Raw genomic sequence first — 27,645 nt, 5'->3', positions numbered from 1 at the left:
ATTCTGAGGCGCGGACTGTTATATTAACAAACTCGCCTAGTTGAAGTAATTACAAGACTTTGTGAATTACACTCCAATAACAAAATAACTCTTTCCGTGACGTTCAAGTAATACTTTGGTAAAATAATAGTGACACGCAAACCATCCTTTTAAACTAGAACCACAATATAAATAAAACCCTGCAAGGTTTTATAATAGGAACCCCGCTAAGAGCGACTAGTCGTGTTCTCAGTGTGATGGTCAGCGACCTGAACAGGACGCTGATATAGATAGTGGGCCTACATTTGACGGGAATAGCTACATAATACTACGAGGATGGTAAAGCAGCCACGAGTCTTATATTTCTGTGTTATATTATTCTGTTCCATCCAGGGATTCTTGGCTGTTAAAAAAGGTAAGAAGCGTCTTTTTTCTATCAAATACTCGTTTTTTATTGAAAATTACTAATTATAACTTATAATTATATTACACAAGTTTCTTTAGGTTATAAAATGAGACTTTTGTCCGAAAACTAGTCCAAGACATTGATATTGATTCAATAAAAACTAACTGAAGTTAAATTGTGGTTTAACAAAATCTATATTTAATGATATTTGACGAAATTAATTAAGAGTGGTGCATGCCATTTACACAAATAACAACAAAGCGAAATGTAATGCTCCTAGCTTCAAAATATTGATTATCTATCAAATTCCTCTTATTTCATAGATATTTTTATTATAGGTTATCATTTTAAACAATATGTCAACCCAAGGGATTTATTAACGTGTTATAGACAAAGTCAACACGAAAAAACATAACTGACCATTCGTGAACAAGAGATTTATTCTGTGAAAGAAACGATACTAAGAACTAAACACAAGGGTTTTTGCTTAAATATCCGATCAAGGTAAAGTTGGCCAGTTGTTCGCTGTTCGTTTTTCATTATTCAAATAACGAATAACTTTCTACCTTTACTTTCCGGGGGAAGAAAGTAAAGTTAGAAAGTTATTCGTTATTCAAAATTAAACAGAAAAATAACCAAAGCGGATGCAGGTGCCAAACTTTTGAAAGGTTGCACGAACAGGGGGCGCCATAAACAGTATTCACAACGAAAATAATTAAGATTGAAATAGGCATTCACCCCGAGCATAAAAGGAACATAAAATTTGAACGAAATCTCAATTTCGACAATTTTCGAGCATAGGGTCCCAGGAGTCTAAAATCCGGTAATATTCCGCTTCATAATCTTACTAAGACAAGTGTTGTACATAAATAGTGTACCAGATGGAAACTTCACTCGCATAAAATGAAATACAGTATACAATTTAGACGGGCATGACCAGGAAGCAAAGCGGTTTTCTATTGACAAGTAGTTCTACCACGCGATAATACAATTTTGATAACTTGTGCCCAATCCATTTGCTTGGCAATAAAATATGTTTAAACTAAATTTACATGCGATTCGGTACGTCCTTATTTAACCGTTATTTTGCTGTTTACTACAAAAGGATTGAGGAAGTTAAGCATGTACAATTATGCCTTTTTTCTGATTCCCATGTCCTACATATCTACTTTTATTTAAATGTAATTAATTTGTCGGTTTAAGTGTTTAATACATTGTTTGATTTTGATTTTAATAATAACATTAAAATGTTATAAAACATGTTAAAATATTTATTCGAAATATTAGGATGACATGTTTACCGTTATGCCCCATGCTAATCCTTAATCACATCTAAATAATTGTTATATGCAGTCATTTACGTCTATACAAATATACAAATGCATTATTTTCAATAGGAATAAGATTTCTTTTCAAAGACACATTTTTAGATTTTGTATTTTCACTAGAAAAAACATATAAAAAGGCTTTTTAAAGAAGGGAGATCAGATACATTTCGGATTCCTGAATATTTTTATTGCACAATGAGTTATATACAAGGTCCCGCGTCCATTTATAACAAAAAAAAACTAGAACAAATCACACAACTTGTTTATACTCCCAGAATAAAATATACCACAGAGATTCGTCCATATCAACTCCATACCTTGATATGTGCATACAGTGTGACAAATAATGTATCTCAGCTACATAATTGACCAATGGGACAACTCTAATTTCACTTGTGGTCACTTTCTTTTCTTCATCAGTAATAAATCAGTTTACTAGTGAATGATTACGGCCATTTCTTGCTTTTTCGCCTTTCGCTTTGTCGACTAGACAAATCAATCAAGCAACGTTTTATATCCTTTGATAGCACACATGTTATTGCTAAAAATTCCTGTTCTTAGTACCATTACCAGTACTTTCACATTAACCAATACTCTTCACATTAACCAATACTCTTCACATTACCCAAGTACTCTTCACATTAATCAATACTCTTCACATTAACCAAATAAACCAGTACTCTTCACATTAACCAGTACTCTTAACCAAATAAGCCAGTCTTCACATTAACCAGTACTCTTCACATTAATCAATACTCTTCACATTAACCAGTACTCTTAAAATTAACCAATACTCTTCACATTAACCAAATAAACCAGTACTCTTCACATTAACCAATACTCTTCACATTAACCAGTACTCTTCACATTAACCAATACTCTTCACATTAACCAGTACTCTTCAAATTAACCAATACTCTTCACATTAACCAAATAAACCAGTACTCTTCAAATTAACCAGTACTCTTTACATTAACCAATACTCTTCACATTAACCAGTACTCTTCAAATTAACAAAAACTCTTCACATTAACCAATACTCTTCAAATTAACCAATATTCTTCACATTAACCAATACTCTTCACATTGACCAATACTCTTCAAATTAACCAATTCTCCTCAAATTAACCAATACTCTTCACATTAATCAATAATCTTCACATTAACCAGTACTCTTAAAATTAACCAATACTCTTCACATTAACCAAATAAACCAGTACTCTTCAAATTAACCAGTACTCTTCCCATTAACCAGTACTCTTCAAATTAACCAATACTCTTCACATTAACCAGTACTCTTCACATTAACCAGTTCTCTCAACATTAACCAGTACTCTTCACATTAACCTGTACTCTTCACATTAACCTGTACTCTTCACATTAACCAATACTCTTCACATTAACCAATACTCTTCACATTAACCAAATAAGCCAGTACTCTTCACATTAAACAGTACTCTACAAATTAACCAATACTCTCCACATTACCCAAATAAACCAGTACTCTTCACATTTTCCAGTACTCTTCACATTAACCACATAAACCAGTACTCTTCACATTAACCAAATAAGCCAGTACTCTTCACATTAAACAGTACTCTACAAATTAACCAATACTCTCCACATTACCCAAATAAACCAGTACTCTTCACATTAACAAATACTCTTCACATTACCCAAATAACCCAGTACTCTTCACATTTTCCAGTACTCTTCACATTAACCACATAAACCAGTACTCTTCACATTAACCAGGTCTCTCAACATTAACCAGTACTCTTCACATGAACCAATACTCTTCACATTAACCAGTACTCTTAAAATTAACCAATACTCTTCACATTAATCAATAATCTTCACATTAACCAGTACTCTTCAAATTACCCAATAATCTTCACATTAACCAGTACTCTTCAAATTACCCAATAATCTTCACATTAACCAGTACTCTTCAAATTACCCAATAATCTTCACATTAACCAGTACTCTTAAAATTAACCAATACTCTTCACATTAATCAATAATCTTCACATTAACCAGTACTCTTCACATGAACCAATACTCTTCACATTAACCAGTACTCTTCACATCAACCAAATAAACCAGTACTCTTTACATTAACCAAATAAACCAGTACTCTTCAAATTAACCAGTACTCTTCAAATTACCCAATAATCTTCACATTAACCAGTACTCTTCACACTAACCAATAATCTTCAAATTAACCAGTACTCTTTACATTAACCAAATAAACCAGTACTCTCCACATTAACCAAATAAACCAGTACTCTTTACATTAACCAAATAAACCAGTACTCTCCACATTAACCAGTACTCTTTAAATTAACCTCTTCACATTAACCAGTACTCTACAAATTAACCAATACTCTTCACATTATCCAGTTCTCTTCACATTAACCAATACTCTTCAAATTAACCAATTCTCCTCAAATTAACCAATACTCTTCACATTACCCAGTACTCTTCACATTAACCAAATAAACAAGTACTCTTCACATTAACCAGTACTCTTTAAATTAACCAGTACTCTTTAAATTAACCTCTTCACATTAACCAGTACTCTTTAAATTAACCAGTACTCTTCACATTAGCCAGTTCTCTCAACATTAACCAGTACTCTTCACATCAACCAAATAAACCAGTACTCTTTACATTAACCAAATAAACCAGTACTCTCCACATTAACCAGTACTCTTTAAATTAACCAGTACTCTTTAAATTAACCAGTACTCTTCACATTAATCAATACTCTTCACATTAACCAGTACTCTACAAATTAACCAATACTCTTCATATTACCCAAATAAACCAGTACTCTTCACATTTTCCAGTACTCTTCACATTAACCAATCCTCTTCACATTAACCAATACTCTTTAAATTAACCAGTACTCTTCACATTAGCCAGTTCTCTCAACATTAACCAGTACTCTTCACATTAGCCAGTTCTCTCAACATTAACCAGTACTCTTCACATAAACCAAATAAACCAATACTCTTCACATTTACCAGTACTAACCACATTTACCAGTACTCTTCACATTAACCAGGTCTCTCAACATTAACCAGTACTCTTCACATAAACCAAATAAACCAATACTCTTCACATTTACCAGTACTCTTCAGATTAACCAAATAAACCAGTACTCTCCACATTAACCAGTACTCTTTAAATTAACCAGTACTCTTTAAATTAACCTCTTCACATTAACCAGTACTCTACAAATTAACCAATACTCTCCACATTACCCAAATAAACCAGTACTCTTCACATTAACAAGTACTCTTCACATTAACCAGTACTCTACAAATTAACCAATACTCTCCACATTACCCAAATAAACCAGTACTCTTCACATTAATCAATACTCTTCACATTAACCAGTACTCTACAAATTAACCAATACTCTCCACATTACCCAAATAAACCAGTACTCTTCACATTAATCAATACTCTTCACATTAACCAGTACTCTACAAATTAACCAATACTCTTCACATTACCCAGTACTCTTCACATTAACCAATCCTCTTCACATTAACCAATACTCTTCACATTACCCAAATAAACCATTACTCTTCACATTTTCCAGTACTCTTCACATTAACCAGATCTCTCAACATTAACCAGTACTCTTCAAATTAACCAGTAGTCTTCACATTAACCAATACTCTTCACATTAACCAGTACTCTTCACATTAACCAAATAAACCAATACTCTTCACATTTACCAGTACTCTTCACATTAACCAAATAAACCAGTACTCTTCACATTAACCAAATAAGCCAGTACTCTTCACATTAACCAGTACTCTTCACATTAACCAAATGAACCAGTACTCTTTACATTAACCAATACTCTTCACATTAACCAGTACTCTTCAAATTAACCAGTACTCTTCAAATTAACCAATACTCTGTCTCGGGGAAAATGATGTATATTTTTACATGTGAGAGGCTTCAAAAGAAATCTGAAGACAAACTGAATGCTATCTTTAATATTTTGACTTTGTTTAAGATCTTTAACTCATTCGCCCCTGAAATTTCATAATGAACTATTCCAACCTTCGAATTGGAAGAGTTTATATGTGTCTTCAGGAGTGAATGAGTTAATGACATGCACTCTTCCCTGTTTTGCTGGGAATATCTTGGCAAGTCCCATATTTGATATCCGGACCGCTTTTACCCTAAAGGACCTTATTGTTTCGGCTGTTGTTATATATGTTGATTTTCCTTTTGAAGAGTTTTTATTATTGGTATCGACTTTCGACTTGCGCTATTATTCCTATTTATTATCATTGTTGTACATTTGTGTGTGCTAACTCTTTGATATTTTTTGTCATTGTGTGTTACCGCTGTGGTATATTCTGTGGCAGGAAATTATTTTCCTTTATGCTCAAACTCTGGAATAAACTCTTATTCAATATTTCCTTTTTTGTATGATGGTCTTTCAATTTTTCAAGATTTCAAGTTTTGAATCTTTTTCTTCAAGTGTACTTGTATAACGATTTGTTAAAAAGTAGTTCAAATTAAAATACCAACAAATTCTAATTCAAAATTTCTACATTTACGTATTATTAGTAGGCTCAAATTTAACACGAATTTAAATTCATAAAACCATACCTCAAGTGCATCTGTGTCAAATGCATGCAATCACGTCGTTTAAAAAAAATATCTATAAATTTCAATAAGTAAAGATCATGCATACTAACACCAAGTATCGTTATACTTACCGTATACATACTGACACCCGGTATAGTTATACTTACCTTATACATACTGACACCCGGTATAGGTATACTTACCTTATACATACTGACACCTGGTTTAGTTATACTTACCTTATACATAATGACACCCGGTATAGTTATACTTACCTTATACATACTGACATCCGGTATAGTTATACTTACTTTATGCATACTGACACCCGGTAAAATTATACCTACCTTATACATACTGACATCCGGTATAGTTATATTTACATTATATATACTGACACCCGGTATAGTTATACTTACCTTTTATATACTTATACCAGGTATAGCTAGACTTACCTTATACATACTGACATCCGGTATAGTTTACCTTATACATACTGACACCTGGTAAAGATATACTTACCTTATACATACTGACACCTGGTATAGTTATACCAACTTTAAACATAATGACACCCGGTATAGTTATACTTACCTTATTCATACTGATATCCGGTGTAGTTATACTTACCTTATACATACTGACACCCGGTTAATTATACTTACCTTATACATACTGACACCTGGTATAGTTATACCAACTTTAAACATAATGACACCCGGTATAGTTATACTTACCTTATTCATACTGATATCCGGTGTAGTTATACTTACCTTATACATACTGACACCCGTTTAATTATACTTACCTTATACATACTGACACCCGGTATAGTTATACTTACCTTATACATACTGACACCCGGTATAGTTAAACTAACTTTATACATACTAACACCCAGTATAGTTATTCTTACCTTATACATAATGACACCCAGTATAGTTATACTTACCTTATACATACTGACACCCGGTATAGTTATACTTACCTTATACATAATGACACCCGGTATAGTTATACTTACCTTAAACAAACTGACACCCGGTATAGTAATACTTACCTTATACATACTGACACCCAGTATAGTTATACTTACCTTTTATATACGTATACCAGGTATAGCTACACTTACCTTATACATACTGACATCCGGTATAGTTATATTTACATTATATATACTGACACCCGGTATAGTTATACTTACCTTTTATATACTTATACCAGGTATAGCTACACTTACCTTATACATACTGACATCCGGTATAGTTATATTTACCTTATACATACTGACACCTGGTAAAGATATACTTACCTTCTACATACTGACACCTTGTATATGTATACTTACCTTATACATAGTGACACCCGGTTAATTATACTTACCTTATACATCCTGACATCCGGTATAGTTATACTTATCTTCTACATACTGACTTCTGGTATTGTTATACTTACCTTATGCATACTGACACCCGGTAAAGTTAACTTACCTTATACATACTGATACCCAATACATACTGACACCTGGTTTAGTTATACTTACCTTATATATGCTGACACCTGGTATAGTTACACTTACATTATACATACTGACACCTGGTAAAGATATCCTTACCTTATACATACTGACTTCCGGTATTGTTATACTTACCTTATACATCCTGACATCCGGTATAGTTATATTTACCTTATACAGACTGACACCTGGTAAAGATATACTTACCTTCTACATACTGACACCTTGTATATGTATACTTACCTTATACATAATGACACCCGGTATAGTTATACTTGCCTTTTATATACTTATACCAGGAATAGCTACACTTACCTTATATATACTGAGACCTGGTATAGTTATACTTATCTTACACATACTGACTTCTGGTATTGTTATATGACACCTGGTAAAGATATCCTTACCTTATACATACTGACCCCTGGTATAGTTATACCAACTTTAAACATAATGACACCCGGTATAGTTATACTTGCCTTTTATATACTTATACCAGGTATATCTACACTTACCTTATACATGCTGACACCCGGTTAATTATACTTACCTTATACATGCTGACATCCGGTATAGTTATACTTACTTTATGCTTATACATACTGACACCCAATTTAGTTATACTTACCTTCTTATACATACTGACACCTTGTATAGTTATACTTACCTTTTATATACTTATCCCAGGTATAGCTACACTTACCTTATACATGCTGACATCCGGTATAGTTATACTTACCTTACACATACTGACACCTGGGATAGTTATACTTACCTTATTCATACTGGTATCCGGTGTAGTTATACTTACATTATACATACTGACATCCGGCATAGTTATACTTACCTTATTCATACTGATATCAGGTGTAGTTATACTTACCTTATATATACTGAGACCTGGTATAGTTATACTTATCTTATACATAATGACTTCTGGTATTGTTATACTTACCTTATACATCCTGACATCCGGTATAGTTATACTTACCTTATTCATACTGATATCAGGTGTAGTTATACTTACCTTATGCATACTGACTTCCGGTATTGTTATACTTACCTTATACATGCTGACACCCGGTTAATTATACTTACCTTATACATGCTGACATCCGGTATAGTTATATTTACCTTATACATACTGACCCCCGGTTAATTACACTTACCTTATAAATACTGACACCTGGAAAAGATATACTTACCTTATACATAATGACACCCAGTATAGTTATACTTACCTTATTCATACTGGTATCCGGTGTAGTTATACTTCCCTTATACATACTGACACCCAGTTTAGTTATACTTACCTTATATATACTGACACTACATACTGACACCCGGTATAGTTATACTTACCTTATACATACTGACATCCGGTATAGTCATACTTATCTTATACAAACTGACACCCGGTTAATTACACTTACCTTATACATACTGACATCCGGTATAGTTATACTTACCTTATACATACTGACATCCGGTATAGTTATACTTATCTTATACATACTGACTTCTGGTATTGTTATACTTACCTTATACATACTGACTTCCGGTATTGTTATACTTACCTTATACATACTGACATCCGGTATAGTTATACTTACCTTATACACACTGACTTCGGGTATTGTTAGACTTACCTTATTCATACTGACATCCGGTATTGTTATACTTACCTTATACATACTAACTAACGGTATAGTTATACATACCTTATACATACTGACTATCGGTATAGTTATACTTACCTTATACATACTGATACCCAGTTTAGTGATACTTACCTTATACATACTGACACCCAATTTAGTTATACTTACCTTATACATACTTTCACCTAGTTTTATGATATTAATCTGATAGCCTTTGACACCTTGCATCGTGGGAATCACTTTTATTAACATTATTAACGCATTAGATATTTATATTTGGCAGAAAAACTTAATATTATAATCGTGATAGCATGTAGGAAATAATGATCAATTGCGCAAGAATGTATGGTGACTAATGACAGCTATAATGACCGCTAAGTACACATGGTTCGTTGTGAAAGTCCAACACACCTATAATTACATGGTATCATTAAAATATGTATTCGCAAAAGTTCCGTTTCGTTGTGTCGTATTGAGGTTAAAGTTGTAACTTTAACAGACTAAGGAGCAGTCCGTGACTTAAGCATGCGTGTTATTGGTGAAAGGAATTGTCTCCTAATTAGCCGTGTCGTCTTTCTGACTGGTACCAGAACAACTCACACGCTGTGCTTATGATGTAGTATATAAACATATCTGCTCTTTTATGAGGATTGAAGATAATGAGAAAGGTTTTTTTTCGTTCTTTAATATACTTTTTCTTTGACTCTTATTTGTATATTTACTGTTCAATACATATTTGGTGTTATTTATCTCGCCAGTAACAAATTTGTCGAAGCGTCCTTCTGGAATTCGAAAGTTCCGGGCTCAAATCCTTGTCTAGCCGTTAGATATGAATTATAATTAGAAGCTGAGTAAGGCCTGACTAGGCTATAACTAAGTATACGACATAGATCCATTTAGTTACCTGCCCTTGTTATTATTGTTTATCTGCATAGTTGAAGTAACTAGGTAAATATATTTCTTTGCTAATTATTCCCGGTATGAACTTATGATTACACCAATAACCATTATAGTAATAAAGAACGTGTGAATTATAAACCTGTTTTGTGTAATAAAGATAACAAACAAGCTATTGTGGGCGGTCGTGTCAATCTGCTGTTGTATTGATTGCGCTCCAATTGGCAGGTGGCACCTAATTATATGTGTCACTGGGTGATACCTGTCACCTTTAACGAAAGCCGTAATAATAATATAACAATGCTGAATGTATTCCTATTATACAATTAGATTTCGAATGTATACTAATTATACAACCTTTGTCACTAAGCACGTTTTTTAAGTTTAAATTTATTAGGTTTATTCCGTGTTTCGCAACACTGCAGTATTTCGAAACTTAAACTGCCAATATATAAACCTTTTTTTTTTCTATCGAAAATTCAAACAAAATGCATAAAGAAAATCATATTAGGTTTTAGTGTATATAAGTTATTACATAAGGAATATCATTATCACATTTGTCAACGAAATAATGACAATTTAAAAACAATGCGAAACAATGTATTTCTCTTCCATACAAATACAAAGATCGATTTTCAATATGAACTTTGAACTGTTTATTTTTGAAAAAGTTACATAACTACATATTTTTTGCAATCCTCATTGTTTTCATATAGGTGTACCGCTTATTAACCTTTTATTACCTCAATCAATGTATTGCGCAAAACAGATCTATAGAAGAAGGTTTTGGAAACTTCCAATCTTGTAATCTTCCGCTAGGCCTAAGATCTATACATTATTTGGAAAACTAAAACGATATCTATGATCTATAATTAGTGCACAACTGAATTTTTGGAATATATTTGCCATTATCCAGTAGTATTCCGGGTAGTCATAACTCTTCGGTAACTTTTTTTTTATAAAAGTCGAAATTGCCAATAAGGATATAGATGTCATTAACATCAGTAACAAAATTACCCCAGTCATTTCTTACAATAATTCTAAACCAATTTCTTCCAAGCTTTCAATTTTTGTTTGTTCGTTATTGTTCGTTATTCTAAAAAACTGTAGCATGTTTGGGGTGAACCGCTGTCGGATTAAAAATATATTATACTTTGCCTGTACTGAAGGCAAGTGGTCAAATAGGTAATTGAGAGGAAGCGTCCCAACAACTATGGTCATTTAAGGACGTGCCAGGTTTTCGTGGTGTAGGAAAGCCGGAGTTCCCGGAGAAAAACCACCGACCTACGGCCAGAACATGATGGTGACTGCCCCACGTAGGTCTCGAACCCGCGACCCAGTGGTGAAGGGCTAGTGATAGCAGAATGTCAGACGCCTTAACCACTTGGCCACCACGGCCCCTAATCCTCGAATTATTGTTCTACATCTCCAGAAAACTGTGAACCTGCTGAACACGCAGTAACTGACAATCTATAGACCATCCATTATGCAAGAGTACGAGAGCTTTCCATGAAGTGTCCTAAGTACGGATATACTTTTACTTTATTATTAATTAAAATTTGAATTTCAAAAATTCTAGCATTTTAAAACCATCAAATCAGAGTTACACTTGCATTGTGATAACGTTTTCTCAAGAAATTGAATAAATGTAAAGTGGATTTTGAAGAATTCTAAAAAACGTTTCAATGAAACTTGAGCATCTTTTCCTCAAAAACATTTCTTCTTTCAGATCTTTTGACATTTCCTATATAAATGGCGATATAATAGATGGATGTAAACTATTTTCCTGAAAAAAAACACACGACAAAAGCAAAGCTCAAATATCTTTTATTTACTACAGTATTGTTAGTGTGCCGAAGGCCAACTTTAGATTCTCGCTAGAAAATCAAATATAGCCTAAAAATAAAAATAAATCTCAAAACTGTTTTGTAGCCTTATACTAAAGAACATAAACTAACGGTTTTATGAGGTTTCAATGTCATTGCTATAAAGCTAAAGACCACAAGCTTTGTGAAATACTGACCCCACATTAAGCACGTATGGGTCAATTTTTTTTTTAAAAATAGAGGAAAAAGCTAGAATTAAGCTTATTGACACGATATCAAAACTGTAGCATGTTTGGAGTGAACCGCTGTCGGATTAAAACATATATTATACTTTGCCTGTACTGAAGGCAAGTGGTCAAATAGGTAATTGAGAGGAAGCGTGAAGTCCCAATATTTTGCTGTATCATAATGAAGTAAAAGATAATCATGTTTGCTGCTGAACACAACATATCATATTGATCTGTTTCAGTTTCCTGTTGTTTTTTTGATATTCGCCATCGTAATCAAAATTGAACACATAATCCAGCTCATGTCTTCCGTTAGGCTCAGGGCATTTCGGAGCTTTGGATCCCGTGTGTGGTGTGCTGGTACGCGGGGTCCGATTCGAGGTCCCAAACTTATCAGCCATAATGTAGATATTATTTATCATCCGTCAGATAAATATTATCTTTTCTAGTACTGTATAATAAATCAGCACCAATAAGCTTGTGAATCTGTATATGAGTTAAGTGTAAAATAAAAGGCCATACCTTGCATAAGTCACCTGTTGTTCTGACAATTATTCACACTATTTCAGTAGGGATAAAACCGAAACAAAAGGTGTGATTTAGCGAAACATCGAAGCAAAACATCGCGTGATATTATGAAGGTGGCCGTAGACATGGAGACACGTTCAGGAAAACTTTTGTAGATCACTGGGAACCGAGGCTCTATGAGGTTATATACAAATTGCGGTCAAAGCTGTTGTTCTAGATTTAGGTGTAGGATTGCAAACGTTTAATGCGCTTCCTTTGACATAGTAACACAAGAGAGGGTATTATTTATCAGCATGGTAACCTCCTATATTACACGACACTTCATTTGACAGGTTACTGGAACATGTAACAAAGGTTTTACATACGCCTCTCTTTCCTTCTAAATTATATCTGCCACGTCTTCCAAGCTTTCAAATCGTGCTCCATGCTACTATGTTGTGATTGGAACATTTCAACAAATGAAAGACTTTTGTGAATTCGTCAGAGATACTGCAAATCATGGACAGCTCAAATCCTTTAGATTTGAGCAGTCCATGATGTTTAATGTCAAAGCTGCAAGATCCATGACAAGATCGGGTACCCTTTATATTAACCCCATACTCGATAATTCTGGCATTATTCTCAATTTTTCTAAAGGCCGCAGTTAACATCAGCAGACGTCTACCATCTTTCAGGGCAAAATTCCAGCACATTTGTTTGGAATGGGAGTTCTCTTCTTAATAATCTAAAAAATAAGCCAATATCATATAACTATGATAAATGCACGCATAGTTTGCACTTTGTAAATATCATAATTAGAACAGCTAAAGCAAATAAACAATAACCTGAATAAATATTTCCACAATACATGTTAAAAGTAATGCCCCTCCATCGACTCCAACTAGACAGCTTAGGAACCTTTTCATGTTCTTGTTCTTCGTCCAGTAACACATATGTGTATACTTCACTGTTTTTCTCTGTCTATTACGGGTTCGTTTGGCATTGTCGATAATAACACGTGTCCAAATTTACTTCCCAAAGACGTATGTTTAGGATAATTATAGTTTATTCCGAGGTATCGTAAAGAAAAACCATTACTTTTTTTAGAAGATATATGTTCAATGCAATTGTGTCATTGTGTGATGTGTGTTGGTCATTATTTGATGTGCTATTGTTATTAATTACAATCAAAATGATAATTATGATCATGATGATAATCTGAATAGATATCCTTTACGAACATATAGAATAATATTTGACCCACCATTGTGTCGTACTGTAAATTATTATGAAAGGTTTTTTTCCTTCTATGTTTAATGAATTTGATAAAATTGCCCCCAATATTCATAATGTTTAGTCTACCAGGCAGTTCATAAGCATTTTAGGTCAAAATCATTATGTACAATCTGAAACAACCGATATTTTCAAATTTTCTGGAAATCGCAATATACACAATTCCTTGTCAGCGAGGAAATGGTGCAAGTAACCTAAATAACGACCTTTATAAAGACCATTTAGTTGAATCTCCACTTTGTGAATGCGACAAAAGCTATGAAACTGCTTCCCACTATCGTCTTGAGTGTAATAGGTATGATATCCTTCGCCACGTTCTACAGCAGACTAATAATCATGATGTACATAATCACTTTAGTATAAATGTCCTGCTACATGGCTGTGGTAATTGTAATGACACCCCAAACAAAAATATTCTCAAAAATATATCAGATTTTATAGTGCAAATACAAAGATGTCCTAATATCGTGCTACAAGTCCTTACCGTGAATCGAAATTAAATTGGTTATATTTGTCATGTTATGTACAAGTAATCGTTTGACTCTTGGCAGATATCATTATGAAATACATTTAGCTAAATTCAACTTAAATTAATTCAATTTAATCTAAACACATACGTTTCCTCCTGGTTCTGGTCCTATAATATAGCTGAAGTACACATGATTGATATTATGATTATATGATAAAGATCATTAATAACAAAGTATACATGTATATGTACTTTCCCCTGGTGACCACAGATTGGGTATAATCAAACTAGCTACATGAAGTAACTTCTGCTTTTGAAAATGTACAAACAGTCATAATATGTTCTAGAGTTGGTGTGACCCTACCAGTAATCTAACTATCTATTTGGTTGAATTGGCTTTTGAACTTCATTAGTGGATGGCGATTGTGTGACAAATGGCCTTTGTATGGCCTGTATCTTTTGGGGAGATAAGGCCAAATCTACCAAATATATGTTTTGACTTTTTTCCATGATATATATATATATATATATAAAGGTGTAGCTTTAGCTTAGTTTATTTTTTTGCAAAACTTTTTTTTATTACTAATCCTTAATCACTATTATATAATCTGCTGGAGTAACTTCCCCTTTATGTATATATGATGTATATGTTAACAATGTGTTCACCACCGGATGTAGCTGTAATATAAGGAAAGGAATTATATAGGCAATGCCTGATGTCCAATCCTGTTGACTTCTTTTGTCAAGAAAATATGTTGAAATTGAAATAGAAAATAACAATCAAAAGCGCATCATATAACGAATTGTTGACATATTAGACAATAAGACGATCTTTCCTGCACGCTATCTTTGTCTGGTAAAAGCTACTACTTTGTATGCCAAATGTCTGCGTAAAGAACTCTTTTGGTTTGGCGACAGACATTATTCTACTTAGCACTTTGTTACTCTCCTGAGAGGCACGGTAGTCCAGTGGTAGGACGCCGGGCTCGTGACCGAAGGGTTGCGGGTTCGCACGGTAGTGTTGTATCTTTGATCAAGATTTTTTTACCCCGCTAGCTCATTCTTCTCAGCTGTAAATGAGTACGTGGTTGGGCAGTGCTACAATTGTTGAATGCTAGCTGTTAGCGACGAAATGGCAGCTCCGGCTGTATGTGCCCAGGGAGTTGAGAAAGGTATTGGCTGGTTGCAAAGGCCCTATAACCACGGATAATAATTTGGGAACCGCTTTGAGACGACCTACGAACAAGGTTGTGATAAAGCGGTATATAAGAACCTCCAATTCTTATTATTATTATTGAGACGAGATATTGATCATTTACAGATTTGCACCGAAATAAATTGTTATATATCAAGTAAGGACTTGAATATAGATTTCCAAACACTTTAGTTTATCCTTATCTTTACAAAAGATAATTGACCTACTGAAATAACCGGTAAAACATCGCTCCTCAATAAGTGCAACACCCGACAATGTATGTTCAATACGAAGATGTCATTGATGCTTTGACAAATTACTGGCATTTCCTCAACGCGTCTTAGAATTTGTTCCTGTTTTTCAGATGTTGTTTTCGTCGTGGACAAGTCGGGGAGTATTGACCAGTCGGACTTCGACACGGCTATTGATTTTCTCAAAGATACCATCACCGCACTGACCATTGGTGTGAACGACGTCCAGGTATCTGTGGTCAGTTTCTCTGATACTTATAATGAAGAATTCGACCTGAACGACAACGCGGATCAGGCGAGTCTTCTTACCGCGGTCAATGGTCTTAAATCGTCCATTTCGACTAACGGAGGAACTTTTACAGCCAACGCTTTGAACTATGTTCAGAGTTTTTCATTCACCACGGGGAAGGGGGCCAGGACGGACGCTGGTCCCATAGTCATCGTTATGACAGATGGACTCTCTCAGAATACAGCGCAAACAACCACAGCAGCTAACCTTATACGGAGTTCCATAAACGACAGTATTATCTACGTGATAGGTATAGGAGCCGACCTCAGCTCTTCCACAGATGAACTGTTGCATATTGCTAGTGACCCGGATGCAGATAATGTTATGTACGTCACTTCCTTCCTGTATATATGTAATCTTGTGCCAACGCTTGCAGTAAAAATAGGTGAGATTATATACTAAAACTATATGTGTGACGTTGTGTAATTAAAGCAGGGTGTTATGTCAAGGACAAAGTTCTGGATATATAGCTCTCTACTGGAGGCGATGAATTATAAAAACTACTTTTAAAGATATACTTTAGAATCTTTGTCAAAGTCAAAATAATTCAGCAATTGATACATATATCGTTTATCCACCCTTGAAAACATATCACTTTCTTTTGATTGTAACTTGACGTCATTACTTCACTTTTGTTGTCAATTTTTGTTTTTCCGGTAGAGCTTTGGGATGTATATTGAATATTATTGCTTACTTACTAATACATACGGGTTTATGGTATATGCGATACGACACATTTCCTCTAACCCATATCAGCCCTCGCCGTATCACACCCCAAAACCCGTATCAGTCCCCGCCGTATCACACCCCAAAACCCGTATCAGCCCGCAAAACCCATATCACACCCCTTTTGGATTTTTTTTTCGTTTTTCAATATTTCAAAAAGAAAAATAGATCACAAGATAGTAGTTTTTATTAGTAAGTAGGTAAGAAACAGAATAAAACACGCCTTTTTCCAAATCACACCCTCGACCAATATCAGCCCTCGGGCCTTCGGCCCTTGGGCTGATATTGCAGTCTCGGGTTGATCCTGGGTGTGATATGGAAAAAGGCATGCATTATTCTCTATGTATTCCGAGACGGTCATGTCTTGTATTCACATATTCCATATCACAAACATTCAATGTATACGGTAACTGTAGCTATAAATATGTTATCCGTACCGTACATGTGTATTCATCTGTCGTCACAAACTACACTTGGTACGAGTTATTGCGCAGTTGCACACGTCCACTCATTTGTGTAGCGCACGAGTAAATGTGAATTCGTGAATACAATAATTTTCACAAGTGTTAAGCTTTACAATCATCCAGAATTAAATAAAATCGAACAATACCTAATTACATGTTTGGGTATCGAGCAGTAATTAAACATACATGTTTAAAAAAAATATATATGAACCACCTTAAACAAGTTATTGGTTGTTTGTTTGCAGATAGTTCCGTTACTGTGTCTGTAGCAAGTGACTGTACTCAAACAACTACGACCGTCTTTGTTGGTAAGGGCGGCGTAGTAACAACAACAACCACAGCCACAACAACTACAACCACGCCCACAACGACTACAACCACGCCCACAACCACCACCACCACGCCCACAACGACTACAACCACGCCCACAACAACCACCACCACGCCGACAACTACCACGGCTACGGGCACCACTACTACAGGCACCACAACAGCGGCTATTGTCGCCGATGTACAAGCATCCTCAAGTTTTGCAGAAGGTACAGAGAACTATTCAGAACTGTCTTTCTAGTTTCATTGATTTTACTACATTTCAACCTTACAATTTATCATAGAAACGGCCGTGCTGTATAGACATCATCTTGCCTATAATCTACTGAAGGTTGTAATTATTCATGTATTGATATATAGAGAGGGTATTTAATGGTTCCTCGTTGAAATACCATATATATTTCACAGGTATTGAAGGTAAGCGATATTTTTCACGAAATATCGGTAGATTTCCAGACTTAAGTGATACCAAATGTGAAATTATGTAAAAAACATAATTTATGCTGTAAAGGTGTACGAAAACAACCACTTATTCTGCCGTCGCTTCATCTGAACTTGAAACTAAAAATATACGTAGTGAATAGAAAGCATCGTGCTAATTGTAATTTCGTTTATCTTAACCGCATTGGACATATCAGTGTGTTTTTTTATAAAATGGAATATTCCTTATATTTCACCTGTAAAAAAATGTAATATAAATATATTTTTGGATTATTAACCGTCCTAAATTGTTTTTCCGTTACACTAACTATACTACGAACGCTAACTTGGTTTTTGGTGTTAAAGACAACATCCCGGCGATAGCAGGAGGTGCTACGGCTGGAGCGGTAGTAGTGTCATTGACGGTCGCGGCCGCTATCTACAGGTATAAGAAACTTGCCAACAAGTAAGTATTTCAGTCTATTCACGCCTTTAATTGGCAAACAACCAGTAAGTATTTCAGCCTACACACGCCTTTAATTGACAAACAACCAGTAAGTATTTCAGCCTACACAAGCCTTTAATTGACAAACAACCAGTAAGTATTTCAATCTACACATGCCTTTATTTGACAAACAACCAGTAAGTATTTCAGTCTACACACGCCTTTAATTGACAAACAAACAGTAAGTATTTTTGTCTACACACGCCTTTAATTGACAAACAACCAGTAGGTATTTCAGTCTACACACGCCTTTATTTGACAAACAACCAGTAAGTATTTCAGTCTACACACGCCTTTAATTGACATACAACCAGTAAGTTGTTCTATTCATTAGCTCCACACAATAAATCAGCTCCTATCGCTGATAGTTGATGGTACCCCACACCACTATTTACCAATAAACAACAAGCCAGACCAACACATACTCAGTCAGTAGTTCCACCTCTCCTTCGAAATACACAATGGTTAGGTCGATTCATTAAGCCGAGTTATCTCTGGCCCTAACACCAGATTAGACATTTTGACATCTATAAGTCAAAATGTCTTAGTCTGGTGTTAGGGCCAGAGGAAAATCGGGTTAGTAGGTTTATTATTCCTGTTAAGTAGCACAAAACCAGTAAGTAGGTCCATTACGTACTGTTAGTAACACAACACGGAAAATATATGTTTCTGGTGATTTGAACTACTTTTGTACTTCGTTGAAACCTTGTTTATTTTGCATTACATTAGAAATATGAAGAATTAGATGTTGCTTTAATGGCACCGTTTCTTTATGCGCGCCTGTGGACCTAGCCAACAGCTTAGAGGTGTGCAGTTTTAGTTTATGATCTTTTACAATCATCTGCTTGTTATTGAGGACATTGGAGATATCACTGCTCACAATATAGGCGATACGAAATTTGTTTTCGGAACTTACGTCTTTGAATCAACCCGACGATAGGTAAATAGCATTTTGTTTGGTCATATTACGTTTTCTTAATTAAAAAAGTAAAAAACGTAAAAGTATATATATATTTTATAATTACAGTCATGTTTGGCAAAGTTCGTTTAACTACAAAAGCGTACAAAATAATCGTTGATATCATTATGCCGAAATATGTGCTTAGGTTCAGGAGCATGACATGAACACAGAAATATAAGTTTAGCATAGGCCGTATGACTTAACAAACAGAAACCTATTATGTTTTTGTACTGTGGTGAATCACGAAACTTACCTTATGCATACTACTTATAAATCAGCAGTACTACCAAACTCTATTTATTATGTAATTGAATGGCGCTATTTTTTAACATGTGAACCTCGACTGTTGCGAACTGGGTATTTTTGGACACGGATATATCCTTACTATGTGTATTTATCTCACCGTGTCCGTATCGGGTTGTATCATGCGAGGTCAAGTAGGTTACCTTTGAGAAAGCAACTAGATTTACCTTGTATTTTAGGAATCAATTTACTTTCAGTATACAAAATCAATGCACTACCTATCATAGTAATTATATATATGCTTGTTCCGAATAAACCTTCAAAAGACTTGTGTACTATTAAGAAGTTGAACGATCACACTGATACTGTGTACTACATATTACTGCCATGTCTTTCTTACATTATGTACCCTTTCTTACGTTGTGGGTCGTGCCCAGACTTCGTATACGTGTGTGTATATGCTGTAGAAAGTTTTTCATCTAAAATGTGTATATTATTGCTTACCTGTCTTCAAAAATTACTCCTTCGCTGTGGAGATGTTGAAAGTAATCCAGGTCCTGAATATTCCTCCTCCTTTTCTAATTTAACGATTCTTAACCAAGATTATTTATCACTAGTACACTACAACGTCCAGAGTTTATTACTAAAAACTGATTTAATATTTAGTGAACTACAACAATATGGTATTTTATCATTAACTGAGACTTGGTTATCACCGAATACAGAAAAATCAAGTGAACTTTTTAATTCAAAATTCCATGACCCATTTGTAAAAAAATCACGGTCAGATAGGGTTGGTGGAGGTATTGCTGTGTACGTTAACAAAAATATCACGGCGATTCGACGTTCAGAATTTGAAATAAATAATCTTGAATGCATTTGGGTTGAATTGTAGATAAATAACAAAATTATTATGTTGGGAACTTTTTATAGACCACCAAACTCACGAAATGAAACTTGGAATTTAATTGATCATTCTATTGATCTGGTGGCTAATTATAAATCTGATAGTATTCTAATTACAGGTGATTTTAATGAAAATCAGCTAGCTATTAACCCTAGTCGTATTATTGATATAATGTAAAGATATGATACCATTCAACTTGTTGACGAACCTACTCATTTTACAGAACACTCATCCTCTCTTTTAGATATATTTATGACAAATGATTTAAATGTTATTAAAAAAGTTGTTTTTGGCGAATCGTTTTTTACCTGCTGATACTAGATATCACTGTCCCATCTACACATTCTTAGATATTGGTCGTAATACTCTTAATACAAATATTGAAAGGCATATTTGGTTATATAAGAATGGAGATTATAAAATGTTTTGTGATAGTTTAAATGATATTGACTGGAATGGCCCACTTGAAAACTTGACCATTGATGAATTCGCTATAATGACATAATGAACCACCATGGATGCATAATGAAGTTAGGAAATTAATAAGGGTTCGGAAAAGACTACATCGGAAAGCTAAACTCACACACACTCCATATTATTGGCAGCGATTTAAACAGGCAAGAAATACATGTGTCGATGCGATTAGGAAAGCAAAAAGTGAATATATTTTAAAGTTACTGGTAAAATAAAATATATGTCTACATCGACACGAGATTGGTGGAAACTGATTAACACTTTCACAAATTTGTCAACCAAAACATCTCATATACCAACATTGATACATAATAATGCAAACTATTGGGATGATAAACAAAAAGCAGGTCTTTTCGATAATTACCTTCTAAGTCAGTCTACAATTGACGACTCTCATGTCACATTACCAGGTAATTTAATTACTCCTGAAAATAAACTTGAAAATAGTATCATTACGGAACAAGATGTTGAAGATGCAACAAGTATGTAAGATATCTCTAAAGCTTCAGGTCCTGATTATGTAAGTCCACGAATAATTAAAGAAGCAAAAACCGAGTCAGTGATTTCAATTCTTACTAAAAAAAATAACAAATCCATCGACTGCGGTATATATCCTTCAATTAGGAAAGTAGCTAATGTTACACCAGTTTTTTAAAAAGGTAATAAATCTATTGTTTCAAACTATAGACCTATATCTTTGATAAGTATTGTTGGCAAACTTATGGAAAGGTGAATTTTTAAACATGTTTACAATGTTTTTAGAGACACAAATTATTTCACTTAATGTCAATCAGGCTTCACACCTGGGGATTCTGCAATTAATCAATTATAAGACATTGCAAACGATATCGGGAGGGCTTTGGATGCGGGTAAAGAAGTTATAACTGTATTTTGCGACATAAGTAAAGCATTTGATCGAGTTTGGCATAGGGGTCTTGTACAGAAATTAAAAAAATCAGGTATCTCTTGGAAATTATTATCTTGGTGTGAAAATATTTATCTGACAGAAGTCAAAGAGTTGTTATAAATGGGCTTTCTTCGGAAACTTATAATATTAAAGCAGGCGAACCTCAAGGTTCAATCTTAGGTCCTCTATTCTTTCTGGTTTATATTAATGATATAGTGAATGATATCAATTGTAGAATAAAATTATATGCTGATGACACTGCCTTGTATATATTAGTTGAAAATCCTACCGTCGCTGTTAATACTATAAATAATGATCATTCAAGGATACACACATGGGCAAAAAAGTGCTTAGTAAAATTCAATCCAGACAAGACAGAATTGTTATTAATAAGCAGGAAAACCATACAAGGAATTTATGAACCTATAACTATGAACAATATTAATGTATAAAATTTCATAAACAGTTAGGAGTTTTGTTGGGGGATGATGGTTCTTGGAAAAATCACGTTGATTATATATTGAAAAAAGTATCACCAAGACTAGCTATATTAAGAAATTAAAGAAACACTCTTGATAGGAATTCTCTTCAAACAATGTATTTTTCTTTCATTAGACCAATTTTGTGTAATACTCTGATATTGTCTGGGACAATTAACCAAACTATCTATGTCAACATTAAGAAAACGTCCAGATAGAAGCTGCGAGAATAGTAACAGGTGCTACAAAATTGTCAAGTGTTAGGTTTTTGTATAAAGATGTGGGCTGGGAAAAATGATCTAACAGACGGGAAAATCATAAAATCTTACAGTTCCACAAAATGTATCATAAGAAAACTCCATCTTATCTCTCAAGCTTAATCCCAGGGAAAGTATCAGATAGTCATATGCATAATACTAGCAATTCAAACAATTTACATTCTGTTAGATGTAGAACTCAATTTTATAAAGACTCGTTTTTAAATTCCTCTGTACAATTATGGAATGCATTACCTGTAGATATTCGTGAAAATCCGTCCGTTAACATAATTAAAAGTTTTTTACGAAAGGATAAAGTAATAATCCCTCAATATTTTAACATTGGAAGTGGACATCTTCAAATTTCACATACAGGATTAAGGCTTAAATGTAGTAATCTTAAACAACACTTATACTTAAGAAATTTAGAGGAAAGTCCATTATGTAACTGCGGATTAGTTGAAAGTACCCATCATTTTTTACTATCTTGTGACAATTATACCACAATCAGACAAAGTACACTACATCAGTTAGATATTATTCTTACTGAAAAACACTTCTATGGGGTAATGATAATACTCCAAACAGAAAAATGAGGAAATATTTTTGACAGTCCAAAATTATATTAAATTAAGTAAACGTTTTAGCTAATATTTTTGTACCAATTGTTTTGAATATGGAAACTTAATGTGATGTATCATTTAACGGTACTCAGTACAATAAGGTGACCTGTACTTACAGACTAGCAATTTATGGCGTCATAAATCATGTTTATTATCAATTCTATTCACCACATGTACATGTATATATGTTATCTGTTAAACGTTATTATTATGCATTCCATATTGAAATAAGGTGTACTCCAATACCGAAGATTCATTTGCCTTTTGATTTTTTTGGGAAAGGAATTAATATAAGCTCCAAGCTTGTTTTCCCATCCCATATTTATAGTTGTATTTGTAATATTGTTGATTATATTGAATAAAATATTGTTTAAACTAAACAGAAACATGAGTAGTTTAGCATGTGCCGTTTGACTTTAACACACAAAAACTTCAGTATTAGCCGCATGACGTGACACAGTAAACATAATCTTAGGTCACTTTATACAAGAAGCACGAACTCAGGTAAACTGTATGGTTTTACACACAGAACGCTAGGTTTAGGAGAGCACTATGACTAAACACATTACAGGAGTTTCTTAACACTTAAAACATGAACATGTAGTTAGTTTAGCAATATGGATATCACACAGAAACGCTATGATAAGCAGTAAGACTTAACACATAGAAACATGAGCTCAGAGTTCGTAAATTGCTTAGGTTTAGTGCTACCACTAAGCACACAAAAATAAAAACATGATTTAAGCCCAAGTAACGTTAACCATTACTTGACCCCCATTGCATACTGAACAGAAGTGTACTTGAAAAGCAATCTTACTATGCCTTGCTTCTTTGATGATATTGCCGTTCAAACCAGGAGGTCGACCGACAGCAAAAGAGGTTTTGTTAATTGTTACATGTTTAAATAGATATTGGTTGTATAATGTTATCGTCAAGTTTACCCTTATTAATACACCTCAATTGCCGTTATTTCCTATTATTTCAATTACTTTACTTTCATACCTGGTTTGTATAGATGATATGTGATGTTTATCATCAAACAACGTGGAGTGTTCGGTTCTGTAAGGTTCAACACGCGCGGCAATATCGATGTGTGATGACCTTGTTCTTACTGTTAGCACAACTGTATTCATAACATCAACGTTAATATATGTTAACTGAACGACTACTGTGATAAATCCGCTACACAGAGGAATTAATATGGGATTCAGTTTCATGTACGATTTATCGAACTTTCTTATACTTTTCTGTCGATGACTATTTTCATATATCTGATATGAAATAGAAATTCTCGTAAGATTCTGTTTATCGCATAGTCAATATTCGCGAAAGATATATTTTCTCGTGCTGGCGGAAAATCAAAAGAATAAATATTCACGTTTCGACTCCAAACCGTTCTCTTTTGTGTCGATTCTAAACTATGAATTTGTGACGTCATAATTGAAACAATGGCAACCTACAGCCAAGCACAGCCCGCGTGGAGTATTTTAGCACGTGATTATAACAACTGTTCTATAAATCTGTTACGACACTGACAAGAGTACAGTTATGTGATATATAGAGGATCTAACATGAGTGGCCATGTCACATTTAATTTATTATACAAGTTCAATAATTTCATATGACACGAGCCTTTAGGCGAGTGCAATATCAATTTAGTGAAAGAGTTTAATAAATTCAATTATAACATTGACACGAATGTAAGATTTTGTTTATCACATAACATTCATAATTTGAAAAATATCTGCAAACGTAATTATGTTTTATCAGGTGACTCTATATACAACAGAACCAAAATACTCCGATTATAGTATTGTCGTTCCGCGCAGTGACAAAGTAGTGCCAGTTCATTATTTTCGATAATGATTAGTTTTGAATGGATTGAGAATGATAATGACAAAATGAACATTTCAAATTCATTTAGAATAACAGTGAATGTACCATGTGGTATCATAAATAAAAGTAGTACCCGTAGTGGCGTAGGAATATGATCTCAAGGGTTCGACCAATCGCAGCACCTTAAGGTTTTATTATACGTGTGTAAGACATGGCCGTAAGACATAGTAACATGGGTCAGTTATGTGATAAAACTGTTTATGTATACGTTTCATGAATTCTTTTGTTTCGTCTAGAGTGGTTGACATTTCGAAGAGCGGTCCATGATGGGGTTTTTAGGAACGGTAATATTCTGCGATACACCAAGACTGAAGACCTAGATGGAAACAAGACTCAGGGAAATGTTCATCAGCTATGCCTTGAACTACTTCCGTTGACAATTTTTTTTTTTAATTATCTTATATTGGTTTAAAACTGATTTAATTATAATTCAATGCCTGAGATCTGTTTATTCGACAATGTGATATTCATCATAAAAATAGGATTCTTTCATCTACATTCACCCATGAGTTTATGTTCAAATAATCAAACGATTTTCATGTGAAAAGAGACAATGTATTCGTTTACAAATACCTCCTCGTAAAAATATGTTCTATTCTTTTTGAGACTGAAAAAATCATGAATGTTTTTGTTAAATTCACCTTTTAATAAAAGTAGTTTTAGAAAAAAATCGTTTTTAGATAAAAACAAATATACATTAATTCACATTTTCATGTGAAGGAATAGCAATAGAAAATGTCAAATGTAGGTGAATTTCAACTGAAAAAAATAAAATGATCTTTTTTGTAAAACCGGCTTTTGCGAGCATGCAAGTATTCAAAATCTGGTTTTTCGTTGTATCTCCTTATATGAATATTATGAGTGGTTCATTCAATCATTGCACCACGTAAGAGCAGGTCGCATTATGTTCATCTTTATCATTTAAAAGTAATAATATCATGGGATTCTATGTTACACTTACCCTTCAGTGGCACTTGACCGTTTGTCCCTGGCTCGATGCCACCAGTTTGTGTAGGGTTCATGCCACTGATGTGTATTTGAGTCCGTGGCCTTTTGTAACTTATTTATGTTAAATGTAAACTTTATTTATTTTACAACAACTATGAAGCAAGTTATTTCAACTTATATTAATCACTCTTGATGGCCCGGAAGTTGGCGTGGGGGGATCTTAGTGTGGGAGGAAACCGGAGAACTCGGAGAAAACTCACGTGGTCGTGCAGGTGACCCCATACCTTTTCACGTCCGATCAAGGAGTCGAACCCCGACCGCCTTGGTGAAAGGCCAGTGCGCTGTCCACTGCACCACCCGACCACCCATGTTATTTATGTTGGGGTTCATGCTACTTATTTCTATGTGAATCCATGATAATTTCCATTTGATTTGGGTTCTCCTTTAATTCGTCTGCTGCCGTTGAGGTACGTTTATGTCATTGTTTGTCGACGCTATGATACATGTTTAGCGATTTTACTATAAATGATTAACCGTATTTTATTAACAATGGGCTATTTTACAACAAATCAAAGCAATACGGATGGGAATTTTATAAACAAAAGAGAAAAGCCATTGATCATTTGTATTCACAACTCAATAGAAGATAATATAATTTAACATAGTTCATCATCGAGAAATATATTGATGTTTTGTTAATTTCTTTTAATGCATACGTTTATTAAGTTAATTATTTTGAAACCGTTTTTTCATAATGTGATATCTATGTGATAAAATGTTAGCAATTAAGCCTACATAATGTATATTCTTGTCTTTCGCTGGTTTTTTTGTGACTTTGAGTAAGTAGATCTGTTTTGCTCTTAGCACATGTCAATTTATAAATATATTCAATCAATTAAAGTTATTCAACTGCTGTTAATTTCTGTTATTGGTTTTTAATGACATTCTTCTTTTTTCTCTCTCCAAATATCCATGCTCATGTAAACCTTTGTCAGATATAATTTTTATTTCGACATATTGACGACAGGCGTCATGAAG

At 34.0% G+C, this 27,645-nt stretch overlaps 1 protein-coding gene across 1 annotated transcript; it reads left to right on the top strand.

Annotated features, from left to right (window-relative positions):
* The first annotated feature begins 123 nt into the window (after positions 1-123).
* LOC110449524 (cell wall protein DAN4-like) lies at positions 124-26,900 on the top strand. Its single transcript, XM_021496445.1, has 5 exons — positions 124-394; positions 16,292-16,852; positions 17,903-18,196; positions 18,774-18,873; positions 25,896-26,900. Exons 1-5 carry the CDS (start codon positions 316-318, stop codon positions 25,924-25,926), a joined length of 1,065 nt encoding a protein of 354 aa, XP_021352120.1. The 5' UTR covers positions 124-315; the 3' UTR covers positions 25,927-26,900.
* Positions 26,901-27,645: the final 745 nt, after the last annotated feature.

Source organism: Mizuhopecten yessoensis, unplaced genomic scaffold (genome assembly GCF_002113885.1).
Source record: "Mizuhopecten yessoensis strain PY_sf001 unplaced genomic scaffold, ASM211388v2 scaffold4631, whole genome shotgun sequence".
NCBI classification, from domain to species: Eukaryota; Metazoa; Mollusca; class Bivalvia; order Pectinida; family Pectinidae; genus Mizuhopecten; species Mizuhopecten yessoensis.
The sequence above is the reverse complement of the archived record's forward strand: the minus strand, read 5'-3'. Positions and strand labels throughout refer to the sequence as shown.